This window comes from Mus caroli, unplaced genomic scaffold (genome assembly GCF_978045245.1).
Source record: "Mus caroli unplaced genomic scaffold, Mus_caroli_1 scaffold_13, whole genome shotgun sequence".
Classification (NCBI taxonomy): domain Eukaryota; kingdom Metazoa; phylum Chordata; class Mammalia; order Rodentia; family Muridae; genus Mus; species Mus caroli.
In genome coordinates, this window is record NW_028227268.1 from 87,463,037 (window position 1) to 87,477,346 (window position 14,310).

The 14,310-nt window shown below is 45.6% G+C and overlaps 1 protein-coding gene across 1 annotated transcript in view; it reads left to right on the forward strand.

The window, feature by feature from the left end:
• The window catches only part of Wwc1 (WW and C2 domain containing 1), a 141,566-nt gene that overhangs the window by 70,914 nt on the left and 56,342 nt on the right, over positions 1-14,310 (forward strand). The window contains exons 3-5 of the mRNA XM_021176839.3: positions 81-284; positions 11,628-11,704; positions 12,873-12,952. Of these exons, the coding sequence (XP_021032498.1) occupies positions 81-284; positions 11,628-11,704; positions 12,873-12,952 (361 nt within the window). The remainder of the gene's footprint in view (positions 1-80; positions 285-11,627; positions 11,705-12,872; positions 12,953-14,310) is intronic.

Sequence of the window (14,310 nt, forward strand, 5' to 3'; positions counted from 1 at the left end):
TGTCCAGTGGTGAGTTCTATAGGCCACCAACACAGTAGGTCCTTGTATGGCTGACACATTTGCTTTGGGATCTTTTTCAGAAACCACTCAGATCGAGGATCCAAGGGTGCAATGGCGGAGGGAACAGGAGCACATGCTGAAGGATTACCTGGTGGTGGCTCAGGAAGCTCTGAGTGCACAAAAGGAGATCTACCAGGTGAAGCAGCAGCGCCTGGAGCTGGCACAGCAGGAGTATCAGCAGTTGCATGCCGTCTGGGAGCATAAGCTGGGCTCCCAGGTTAGCTGTGAGTACCTTCCATTGCTGGGGCCATTGTCAGCATCCCTGACTAGCACAGCAGGGACTATCCACACTGAGTACTGTCAATAGCTTCTGTACTTAAATCTGTCTCCTATCCATTCCTTGAACCAAACTACATACTCTGTTGTCTTTCTTTTGTTCTCTGGATGTGTGCCTATGCACTGGTATGTGCTGATGCTGGCACCCATGCATCAGTGTGGAGGCCAGCAGGACTGGGTATTCTGCTCTATCACTCATTTTTTTATTAAGACAGGATCTCCAACTGGAGTCAGGCTATGATCTTTCTATCTTCCTCTTCTTCTCTGTCTCCCCCCCACCCCCCTGTTGCTGTAGTTACAGGCACACTCAGCTGTGCTTGGATTTTTACATGAATGCTGCGATCCTAACTCAGGTCCTTATCAGTGCACAGCAAACACTCTTACCTGCCGAGCCATCTTCCCAGCACCCCATTGCTTTCTGTGTCGAGCATCAACTCCTTGGCCATTTTTGCCTTCATTCATTCCATTTCGCTTGTAATCATTTTAGAATGTTAAGCAGATTCCATATCACTTCATTTACAGCTCACCCACAGCAGTGGGAGATAGGGATCCGGGAGTTGTTTAATGGGTACAAAATTTTTGCTTTGAGGGGAAAAAAAGTCATAGAAATAGATGGCTAATAATGATGGATATAACACCGTTACAACAGCAGGAATGTACGTTTTGAAAAGATTTGTTTATTTTATGCATGAGTACATTGCAACTATCTTCAGACACACCAGAAGAGGGCATCAGTTGAGGGGCAGCAAGGGTGTTTTCAGTTTCTGATGATTATGAATAAAACTGCTGTGAACATAGTCGAAAAGTGTCCTTGTGGTAAGATGAGCCATCTTTTGGGTATATGCCCAAGTGTAGTATAGTTGGGTCTTGAGTAAGATTGATTCCCAATTTTCTGAGAAACCACCATATTGATTTTCGTAGTGGCTGTACAAGTTTACACACTCACCAGGAGTATACTTAATGTTGTGAATAGAGTGCTTTGAAATATTTAAAATGGCAATCTTGTTGTATGTGTGTATTTTTGGTTTTGTTTTTGCTGTTAGATTCATTTAGCTAACAGGCTGGGGCCAGCCATGATGGACCAGCCACTGTCCCAGTCCTGCCCCCCTGAGACACTCAGGAGCTCCCCTGGGATCTCAGCTATCTGGAGGTCCTATGACATGCTAGCATGGAGTGTGACATAGGTAATGGCATCTGCTGTAATACCTCACCATAGCCTAGATCGCTTCCAACACAGTGTTCCTCCACAGCTGTAGAGGCTGGACATTGGAGATGAAGGAAGTGCTGGCACAGATAGGTTCCCATGAGAGCTCTCTTGGCTTACACATAGCAGCCCTCTTGCTGAGACATCACAGCACATGGCAGAGAGAGACAATGCAGGGTTTCTGGTTTCTTTCCCAGTACAGCAGCCTAAGTCGCAGGACTTAACTTAAGCCTGCCTACCTTCCAAAGGCCCTGCCTCCACACCCCATCATTGTAGAGGTTAGGTTTTTATATAGGAAGTTGAGGCCTCAGTGCACAGTAATATTGTTGCCACTATCCTAAAATGGGAGTGGCACTATTAGGAGATGTGGCCTTGTTGAAGTAGGTGCATCACTGTGGGCATGAGCTTTAATACCCTCATCCTAGCTGCCTGGAAGCCAGTCTTCTCCTAGCAGCCATCAGATGAAGATGTAGAACTCTCAGCTCCTCCGGCACCATGCCTGCCTGGATGCTGCTGTGTTCCTGCCTTGATGATAATGGACTGAACCCCTGAACCTGTAAGCCAGCCCCAATTATAAGACTTTATAATTGCCTTTATAAGACTTGCCTTGGCCGGGCAGTGGTGGCACATGCCTGTATGTAATTCCAACACTTGTTAGCCAGAGGCAGGCAGATTTCTGAGTTCCAGGCCAGCCTGGTCTACAGAGTGAGTTCCAGGGCAGCCAGGACTGCACAGAGAAACCCTGTCTTGAAAAACCAAAAACCAAACAAACAAACAAAAAAACCTTTAAGACTTGCCTTGGTCATGGTGTCTGTTCGCGGCAGTAAAACCCTAACTAAGACACTATTGTTGCTAGTGAAACTCATACTTGAACAGGTAAAGTTGATATTTTTCCTTTCTCTAAAGCTCCATAGTTTGAAAGGTGGCAAAATTTACCCCCCCACACACACCCATTTTTTTGTGGTGATGCTTATATGGTACAGAATAATAGCACACAAATTATTTACTAATTTTAGGCTATACAACGTTTTCAGGAGATATTTTCAGCCTTTATATACTGGGTAGAACTAACATCACCAGTAAATAGTCAATTGACATAACAAGCCCTTTGAGATGAGTGCTTCATAGAGGCTTCTGCACAATAATATTTCATCTGAATCTGTCTACTCCTGAGCACAGCCAGATATATCCATAATGTAGGAAAGTGTGCAAGATAATTGGTCTAAATTTTTTAAAAGGTCAAAGAAGCTATTTGGGGTGGGCAAGAAGGCACAGAAAAAACCTATGATATCAAGCTTAGGGCCGGTAGCTGTGGATGAGATGTTGATGGCTTAGGATATGGTGTGTGTTTCAGCATTTGATAGTGTTTCTAGACATTATTTATTGAATCTTTTTGGGGGAGTGGGGTTTGAGAGGGTGTGGAGGTGAGGGATTCTGAGGGTCAAACCTAGGTCTGTGTGTATGTATCCTAGATATACTCTACATCCCTAGCCACATTGAAGATTTACTGTGAACTGAGCACATTGCTAACCAGGTAGAAGGATGACTGAACAATCTTGGGAACAGTAAAAGCTGGCGAATCTGGTCATGAATGGTGGCGCATGCCCGTAAGCCCAGCTACTGCAGAGATTAAGCCAAGAGGATTACATGGTTGAGGCTAGCCTGGGTTACATAATGATTTTTTTTTTAATCTCAAGACTAATTTTTAAAGGGAGAGTAGGTATCTCTAGAACCCAATGGTAGAGTACTTGTCTAAGGAGTGCAAAGCCCTGTGTCCCATCCCCCTTACCACAATACCACAAACAAACAAAACCCTGGGTGATCTAGGTAAAGGATGTATCAACATTCGTTACATTGTTCTTGGATTTATGAATAGAAACTTTCTAATTAAAGGTCAGATGGGAAAAAGAGTCAGATGCAAGAAGAGTAAACAGTCTCCTGGGTGGTGAGGGCGGCCAGGGAAAGCCATTCTCAGAAGGCCTGGATGTGCACGCATATCATCTATTGCCACAGCACTGACCATGCAGACCATACTCACCGGACTCAGACTCCTTATGTCTAACTGTGGAAATGATAACAATGCCTTTTTCTGATGAGTCCACAGCAAGATTTTTAACGACAGTGCCATTGACGTTTGGAGCAGGTACTGAGGATGTCCTGCATGTGGAAGGATGTTCAGCGTCCTGGTCTCTATTCACTAAGTACCAGCAGGACCCCTTCTTTGCAAGTTGTAACAAACAAACAAAAAAACATTTCCAGACATCTCGGGGGCCCATAGAAGGCAAAATTGGCTCCATTTGAACACCACTGGTCTAGGGAAAGTGCCCAGTACAATTTCCTTAGAAACGTCTGAATGGCTAACACATAACTCCATGGTTAAAGTGGGACTTATCTCAAAGTCCCAAGCTAGGTCGAGAGAATTTACATTTTATTTTATTTTTTTAATGTGCATGTGTGCCACGGTGCACCTATGAAGGCCAAAAGACAGCTTAACAGCAAGTGTCTATCTGCCAAGCTACTTTATATGTCCAGATATTTAATATTTTTTGCATCATTTAATCTGTGTGTGCGTATGTGGGCATGAAAGTGTGTGCATGTGTGTGTACAGTGTGCATGTGTATGAATAGGGGGAGGGGTATGCCTGGATGTGTAAAGAAGCCAGAAGAGAGCCTCAGATACCTCAGTGCTGGAATTACAGACATTTGTGGGATGCCTCGCTTATTATATACATGCAGAGATGTAATGTGTGTGTGTTTAAGGACATGCTCTCACCATGTAACCCTGGCTGGCCTTGAACTCACTATGTAGACCAGGCTGGTCCCTGACTTACAGAGATACACCTGCTTCTGCCTCCCAAGTGCTGTGATTGAAGGTCTGTGCTACCATACATGGTCCCAGATAATATTTTCAGGGCCAGCACCGGAGACAGACTTCCTGGCTTCAAGTACAGTCTGCCAGCTCTATAACCTTATAACCTCTTGGTCTTCTTTTGTGTGTACAAAACTGATCTAATAACTGTTTTCTATGGGATTTTAACTAGTCAATTGTCCAATCATCAATAAAGTTATATTATTATTTATTGCTACTGTGAATGAATTTTCACACTTCCCTGGCACAAAGAAGATAAGCTGAGCTTCCTGAATCTATAAAACCAAAATCTAAAATGTTCCAAAATCTAGAATTACTTGTCACTGTAATACCAGATGAGAGATGCCATATCATGGACTTTGTGTCACGCACAAAAGTACTTAAAAGTACCTTCTAAGTTACTTTCACGCCAGATGCAATCGCATATATCTTTAATCCCAGCACTTAGGCAGAGGCAGGCAAGATCTCTGTGAGTTTGAGGCTAGCCTGGTCTATAGAGTAAGCTCCGGGTCAACTCTAGGTTACAGAATGAGACCCTGCTTCAAAATAAGTAAATAGATAAAGTTACTTTCAGTTCATATCAACCATGAATACATTTCCTATATTTTTGCCTTGGGTCCTATCCCTGAGATACCTCATTATGTAAATGCAAGCATTTCAAAATGCAAATATTCTGAAACCTGAAACCGATCCAGCACCACACATTTCAAACAGGGATGCTCTGCCTTTAAATACACAGCCCAAGACAGGAAGCAAGCGATGCGGTTCTTCAGCCCATCACTTACAACTTTCAGACATCCTGAAAACCCGAGCCAGCTTGGGAGGCTGCCACCCCCAGGGGGTCACATCAGGCAACTAGATTTGAGGCTGCCTACTCCCAGCCCAACAATCCCAGTTAAAGGAGGTATGGCCAGAGCCTCATCTTGATCTTCTTGTAGGTTTTATAAATCTTCTTGGATAACAGGCTGGCAAGGCCACATGCCTGGCCTCTAACTCAGATGGCCTGCTGAGCCTTGTGAAGATTTCATCATTTGGCCTCATCTGCTGTGAGTACCAGTCATTGGTGGGGCCATACTGTGGGATAGACTTTATCATCGACTTGCTGGTGTAATCTCCAGACCCATGGGGAAGCAGAAAGAAACGAACATTTATTGTGCACCTACTGTATGCTTAGAAAGCAACAAGCAAGGCCTTCCACGTATACTTTCCTGCAAGGTAGTGACAAGGAAACGGCAAGTGGCCTTTTCCAGAGTCACACCACTGCAGGATTCCTAAGCAGATTTGACCTTGAAATCTTTATTCCCTTCATGTAAGGCAAGTTCACAAATCACATGTCAGGGGCCTCTGTCTGGGTCCTCCCAGCCTGAAGCAGGTGAAGGTTGGGAGATATGGGTCCTTTGAGGCCTTGTTATGCTCATTCGCCTCTCCAGACTTTGATTTCCCAACTGAGAAATGAGTCACTGAACCATATAGTTTAAAATAAAAAAAAAAAATGCCAACGGGAGGGCTGAGGTGGCTCAGCATGTAAAAGTGCCTGCTGACGCGCCTGACAGTCTGAGGGTGCTGGCCAGTTTTTTTGTCAACCTGACACAAGCTAGAGTCATTCGAGAGGAGGGAGCCCCAGTTGAGAAAATGTTGCCATAAGAAGAGACTGTGGTCAAGTTTCTAGGACATTTCCTTAGGTAGTGATTAGTGCCACCCCTGGGCTGGTGGTCTTGGTTCTGTAAGGAAGCAGGCTGAACTCCTGCACTGAGGAGCAAGCCAGTAAGGATCACTTCAGTTCTCGCCTCCAGGTTCCTGCTTTGAGTTCCTGTCCTGATGTCCTTCCCAGGTGATGGGGCTGGAAGCTGTAAGAGAAAATAAACTTTTCCTCCCCAAGTTGCTCTGTCATGATAGGTTTTGTGTTTTGTTTTGTTCGTAAGTGCAACAATAAGGGTACAAAGCAGAGGGTCCCCTACCTGGACAGCCTCAGAGGAGGGAAACTAGGGAAACTGACAGCTCTGCTCTTACGGAGAACGTATCACACGGCACAGCAGCAGCCAGCTCTGGAAACAGGTGTGAAGAGAAGAGAGTCATGAACGGTTGTCTGGAACAGACCGCATCCCATACTGGTACAACCAGGAGGTCACCCAGCTCTTACCTAGCAAAAGACTGAAGGAATGTTAGAGGATACCAGGCATGTTCAAAGCTAGGACATAGCACACTAAAATGTAATTATTATTTGAACATAAACACAGGCTTTGGAGAACTCGACCCTCATGTTTCATTTGGTGCTCAGAATGGTGGTAGGCTATCCCCCACCAGGCTGGATAGGACTCTGGGAGACCTGGCCAGAAGAGAGATATGAAGAGAAAAAAAAAAGTTGAAAGACACAGATATTGGGGATTTCTGAGTGAGACAGCCCACAAAATCATGGACCTTGCAGTACACATACAAGTAATTCGATTAGCTCCCACTATTTAGCTCATGCAGCCACTGAGACTCCAGATGTCCTTGTAGCAGAAGAAATAGAGACCGACCACACATGAAAGAAAGGCTCAGGAGAAGTAGGAGGGACCCGTAAAAGGATCCGAAGCCACGAGGCAAGACTAGGGAGCTGTATTTCAAGTCAAGGAGACTTCCAAGATTCACATGATGCTTTAGGAATCAAAACATGAGAAATAACAGCTACATCGGAAGATTGGAAAACACAACTGAGGAATCTAGGAAGCAGAGCCAAAATACAGTTGAGATTGGCAACAGGAGGGAAAACAGAGCACTGGTGCCGAGAGCCTATTCCAGATCATAATGTATCTCACGGCTCTGAGGAAACACAGGAAGAAGCCGCCATGAAATAACTCAGCGATTTCCCAGAACTGGAGGAGGGTTTTCACACTGAAGGGCTTCACTGAGTGCCCGACACAGTGTGTGGGAGTCAGCACGCACACATCCACCATTTGGAAATTTGAAAACCCAGGAATAATGACACATCCAACAGCCATCCAGAGGGAAGATCAGGTCACACAGAAGCGATTGGAACTCGAGTGGCTCCATACTTCTCGACAGCCACACTGGAGAACTAGACGGGACCAATGATTTTAACTTTTTTCAGGAAAGTTGATTCTGACCTAAAAACCCCGTAACTACAAAAGTATCTTTAAGTGTAGGGCAGAGTAAAGATATTTTGAGAATTGTGGGATTCCAAAACTTTTGCTTCCTTCCTGTCTCCTTTCCCAGGAAGCCACTAGAAGTGAACTTCTATCAACATAACAGGGTGGTACTTGAATGTAGCAAAGAGGAGGAGGGTGAGGAGGGACTAGAGCACCGTAAAGCAGGAGCCTGAGGGTGCTGGCTATGCGTACCCGGCACCCAGGTCACGTGGAAGCTGAACACTTACTGAGAGAAAGCATGTGCTTGTACTCCAAGATAACGCGGAATGTGGGGCTGAATTAGTAGTGTGTTTGTGGACACTGAGCTAATGTGAAAATAACAATTAACTCTAGGGAGAGCAGAGCAAAAATGGACGAAACAGGACAAGTAAATTAAATCCACTGACTGACTGACTCTCTGCCCTGAATCATTTGCAGAGTAAAGAGAAAGAGTGCAGACGCTGAAGGCAGCTTTTACCAAAAATGTGATATGTTGGAAGCATGTGCTGGTGAGAGAGGGGCAAGGTGTGGTGTGGGCTGGGGAAAAAAAGAGAAACTAAAGTTTTCAGCCCTTGCGGAAGGAAGACTCGAAGGCATAATGCCTAAAACCAAAGCAGACCGAGGCATACCCCTGCACACATGTTACTGGGGACGTAGAGGTGGATGGATACACAAAGCTCTAACTGAAGGGCTGGAGGTGGGGCTGAGCAGTGGGATGCTTGCCTAGCATGTGTGACTCTCATGGATTTGATTCGTGTGTGTGTGTGTGTGACAGAGACAGAGAGAATGATGATGGGGGTGGGGGGGAGACAGAACACTGAACCATTAAAAATGGTTCCATTTGGGGCATGAGTTAAAGGGATAGGAACTATAAAATGTTCTCTCTCAGCCCTGCCGGAGCCTTAGAAATACAGAGGCAGATGCTCACAGCCAACCATCGAACTGAGCAAGTGTGGGGTTCCCAATAGAGGAGTTAGAGAAAGACTGAAGGAATTGAAGGGGTTTGCAACCCCATAGGAAGAACAACAATGTCAACCAGTCAGATGCCCCCCCCCCCAAGCTCTGAGGGACTAAGCCATCACAGTGTGTCTTACTCTCACAGTGTGTCTTACTCTTACAGTATGTCTTAGTAATGAAGATCAAATAAGACCATTTTTAAGGTCTTGTTGGGATATGAAGCCCTTTCCGTGGCAGGCAGTGAAGGGATTCACCGCCCATGTCCTGAGCTCTGATCACTTGATTGTATTCCTTTGTGAAAACCTGTCCAACTGTATATATAGCCCATATAGAATATGTGTGTGTTTATTAGCTTTAAAAAACTGCATTCTGCTATACATGTGTATACACACACACACATATGATATATATCGGGTATGCTATATATGTGTATACACACACACATATGATATATATCGGGATCTCCTTGAACCCCCAGCAGTTCTCTTGCCTCAGCCTCCTGAGTGCTGGGATTATATATGTTTTACTATACCTAGCTCATGAAGGTCTCTTTTAAAAGAAGAAAAAAAGAAAACTTAAGTAGAAGATTTACTTAAAAAATATTCACCAGACTGTATTCCATTTCAGCAGCTTCGTGTATAAATTGTACATTTCATAAGAATTCTCCAAAGAGTAAGAATTCAAGTCTCTGACAGCACCATTGGTAGGACTATGTTCTTTTCTTGGCTTCCTTTGCTTCCACAATTTCTGAGCATGCCCAAGGGATGTTAATGCATTTCACAAGGCTTACCCCAGAATCACCTTCACCCAGCCCAGGTCAGGAATTGCCACTTTTGACAGGTCTTCAGCCGTCTCCTTAATGTCGCTCCCTTAGTATAGTGAGCGCTGTTCCCAGTAGCCCAGCTTCATGGTGGAGAGGGGTGTGTGTGAAGGGGAGGGCTTGCCCCTCTGATGACCCTTCTGCATACATCTCCATCTTACTTTCTCACTGACGACCTCTCTAGGCTCTTCAGCCTGTTCTTACCATCCGCCACGGATAACAGATGAACCACTTTAAGATACTGGGGAGTACCTCTTTGGAGAATATGCTTAAGCCAAATTCTAGCTCTGTATCCAGCCAGGTCCCTCCCAGAGCCCACACACACCCCCCCTCAAGCCCACAGAAGAATAGAAGAATTGGAAGACAGGAAGTGATGAGACCCCTGAGCACCCAAGTCCTGTCCCATGCCCAGACAAAGGCTGGGAAACCCTCCCCAGCCCTGGCAACCTCCAGACCCCATCACCCTGGTCATCACTTTGAGCTTTGCTGACTTCACTGCTTTTCTGCCTGCTGGCGCCTCATCTGTTGTTATACAGGGTAGTTTTCCTCATTTCCCAAACTTTAACTCTCCTTGTGCGTGATTCAAAGCCCCGCTGAACTATTTCAACTAAATCCAAACAGCAGCTTCCCCCTGTTGCCAGACACTGAGGCTTAGCCAGAATAGCCTGGCCTCAGCGTGCTCGGGTTCTTGCTGCAGTGGTCAGACCACCACTGAGGGGGGATGAGCTAGCCCATCCGGAGTGACGCAGGACACTTCCCTACGGATAAAAGCCGTTCAGCAGAGGGGACTTGATGGTTCTGACATCTAGACGTGTTTCCCTGTTACCACACCTCGGACACATCGCCAGGTCTGTGGCGACTCTGGTTTGGTTAGGGAGCTTGTGGTGTGTGGCGGTTTCCCTTTGTCTCCTTTTCTTCCCTGAGGTACCGCACACTGTGTCGTGGTCCCTTTCTTTTATAAACCACAAAAACATAGATGCTTGTAAGAGGCAGTGAGGAAAAAATATTTTTGAGACAAGATTTCTCTGCGTAGTCTTGGCTGTCCTGGAACTTGCTTTGTAGAACAGGCTGGCTTCGAACTCACAGTGATTGTTCCACCTGTTTCTGCCTTCCAAGTACGGGGATTAAAGGCATTTGCCACCCCTCCCTGGCAGGTGGTGAAGTTTTAACATGCTAGAACTGTCGAAGAGCTGTGGGGGATTACTTAGGAAAAAGTATTGTTTCAGGGTAGTACAATTATGGGTTCGTTATTTTCTTCTCAAACGTATATTAATATAAAAAATTAGCTTTTTAGCATCTTTATTAGAAAAGTAGATCTTCATGTTAGAAAATATGAAAAACAAAACAAAAATTAAAAATACAAAGGTGGACATTAGTTTCATTTACCATCCACCCCTCCAGACAGCAGTGTTACCAAGGGTCTCACGCCAGGCAAGTGGCTTTTCACGTCTTCTTATCGACATGTCTGCGGATCAGTTTATCAACTGTACGTTTGCATCCTTTAACTTTCTCTACATGTCTTTGTCAGCTGGGTTTCGTGGACCAGTATGTTTCTCATTTCACTCTGTAGTTTTAAATTGTGTGAGTTACATTTGTAAGTGAGGGAACGGTAAAGAAACCACCAAGATGGCCGTGGCATGAGTTGGCAGTAAGGTTTTGTTTTTTATCATAGGTAAGAGAGGGAGAGAGAACAGCTAGAAGCATCCGTGAGAGTTCAAAGCAGAGAGAAGGAGCGGCAGGGCAGACATGCCCAGGGCTGTGTGCAAGAGAACTGAGAGTAGCAAGGAGGAGGGAAACCTTGTCCTTAGAAAGAAAGTGGGAAGTGAGCTATAGTGTGGAACTAGCATAGCGGGCATGTAAGAACAGCCGGGTAGCTTGCATGTGCTTTGAGATGCAGAACAAGTACATATGAATAGGAAGAGTCTGGAAGCTGTCATTAGCTCGGTACAGAGCATAGGTACAGGTCTTTAGAGAATCAGATACCTCATCAGCCAGAGGAAGGGGAGATAGGGAAGTGGTTCCAACTGTGTCACGGGTCTGAGGAATGCTAGAAGTACCCACTATAGCAATCCTGTCATCCAGTGTGAGCCGAGCCAAGACTATTATTTTGTGCATATGCACTAGTCTCTGACTTAAGACCTCACACTATCATCTTCATCGTCTGTGTGCCATATTTTATTTAACAACCCCCCTTTGTGGGACATTTAAATTGTTCACATTTTTTAGTCCTTTCTCTCCAGGTTTATTTAGGTGCCCAGGTAAGCCAACTTCGCTGTGCTTCCTCCACTGAGATTCTCTTCTTTCTTCCCCACAGTGGTCTCTGGATCCTCGTCCAGCTCCAAGTATGACCCTGAGATCCTGAAAGCTGAAATTGCCACTGCAAAGTCCCGGGTAGGGATCTTGGCAGCATCCTCACTAACCACTAACCAGCCGACCCTCCAGGCCACTGCAGCCAGGGCTCGCCAGGCCACTGTGATAACAGTAACAGTGGTGGTGGCTGTCTAAACAATGGTGCTAGCAGTTGCCTTGACAGACATTCACCTTGTGCCAGGCATAGTGCTGGGCGCTTCAGCCCATGACCTACCAACACCCCCTGGAAGTAGCTTTTGCTCTTGTCTTCTGCACTTTAAAGATGAGTGAGCAGAGACCAAGAACTTGCCTGAGGAAACAAGAGTCCTCCGTAGACATTTTAGTTTGGTGTCCTCTTATTTCTCCTAGTTGCTGCTAGCTCTGTATCATCTTAATTCTTGACTACTTTAGGGGATGTGTATTATCACCCCACTTTCCTGACATGGAAACGAAGGTGCCACAGTTAAGTGACTTGTTCAGACTCGATATTTTGAACACTGGTTTCCCTCAGGTCTGAGTAATTTCCACATACAAAAACATAAGTGCCTGAGGCAGGATAGGATGCAGGGAGCTAATGGGCTGGTCCATCCTGTCTGAGGAACTAAAGTCTTTCAGCTCTAGTATACCACACCCATATTGGAACGTGAGCCCCCCCACCTCACCCCACCCCACCCATGTTTCTAGATGTCAGGTGCCTTTGGAAAGAACTATATATCACGGGTTAATGTATAGAGTCTCTCAGACCTGGATCAGTAGCTCTCATTTGAAAGCTCACTAACACTCCGCAGGCCAAACATGGTCTGCATGTGGGCTTTGGTGCTTGGCCATGTCTTCTAAAGTTACGTCATTGCCTCTCACCTCTGTGCAAAGTGTTCTCAGGTCCATCATCAGCTCTAAGCCGAGGTTGACCCACGACAGGCAAGGAGGGGTCTGTGGTGCAGAAGAGATCCCATAGCTAAGAGGTGGGAAGACCTGACTCCATCCTAGGCAGCCACCAATTACTTCCTGGTTCCTCGGTGTAGAGACTGGCTAGCAGGACCTTCCGGGACTGGCTGGGTGAAGGGAGGGTGCTGTAATTAATGTGTCCAACAGATATGGGCCACTCCTTAGGCATCAGCAGTACAGTCAGGGACTTCTGGACTCCCCTTCCCAGACTCCAGCCCTAAACCCACCTCTGACTCCTTCCTCCATGTGGTCCTCTGCCATCCAGGTCAACAAGCTGAAGAGAGAGATGGTTCACCTGCAGCATGAGCTTCAGTTCAAGGAGCGTGGCTTTCAGACGCTGAAGAAGTAAGTCCGCCCCTCCCTTCTCAAGACGCCTCTCTCACAATTCTACTTAAATGTTTTTCCACTGGCATTTACTAAAGATGTCATCACCCCAGGGTGGAGGTAAACTGAGTTGTTTCAAACCACGGAGCTCTTTCCCCAGTCTTGGAAGCAAGCGTTAATCATCTGTGTGCTTGTCTCGGCTCCGCTAATTAACTACTAGACTGTCAGACGCAGACCAAGCAAACCCTTTAGTCCCACGGTCCCTAAACTAAGCTGCTACTTTACCTAGTACCCACTGAGGAAATAGCAGTGTCTTTTAGCAGTGAAAACATTCCTAGGGAGCCTGTGTGCACGGTCCCCTGGGGGGTGGCATAAGGAGATTACACACTGAATAGACAGATGTCGTTTTCATTTATAGAAATGGGCTTACGGCTAAGTCAGGAATACGGCTGTTTCCTGTATACTGTATTAACTGCTGTGATGTTGATGATGGCCACGAAAATTTGTAAAGCCTTTGCTGTGTGCCAGGAAACACCTTTAGGTGATCCTGCGTGAGGATGTCCATCTGATCTTTGTGGTAATCCCAAAGGAGTGTTTTGTCTAATATTTTTTTTAGCTATAACCACATTATATAGATGAGAAAACTGAGTCATATACTAAATGCTTAGTAAATATCAACCTATAATTATAGCTTTTATATCTTTTTTTAATATGTCTTATATGCGTGTAATGTATATATGTCAAATCATATCTTTGAAATCAAATTCTAACTTTATTCCAGCCAGGGGTTGTACTTTATGTCCCTTGTTAATTTTTTAGTGAACACCAGAGACAATTCAGGGCAATAGTGTGAATGCAGACATTCCCAACTTTGACCTATGAAGACCCAGTGTCTGTGTGTCACTCCAGAAGCTTCGAGGCATAGTTTAAGGTTGTTCATTGCCCCGCATCAGGAGCTCTACATCAGACTCTTCCCACTATCCTCCGATCCTCAACAAACCTGTTTGACTCCATGGTCACTGTGTAGCAGCATTGGAAATTCTTTTCCTTTAGTGAGCTGACAACCAAACCCTAAAAGACAACCCTTCCCACCTTTTCCTCCCAGTATGATAGCTGGCCAGTGAGACTCCTTTGCAGCCTGGCTGCCCACAGTCCTTCACAAGAAGGACCAGACTTCCAGTCTAGGGTGGAGCAAGATGCCTGCTCTAACACACATCCTGACAGAGAGAACTAGGACTGTATCCTCACAAGGCAGCGTGCCAGGGTTCAAACCCCAGGTACCTGGGACCTTGGAAAATAACCTAAACCCTTCTGAATTTTGATGGTGTCATCTGAAAAGTCTGTGGTTGTCAGAACTGAACTAGGAAAGCCCTGTCTAG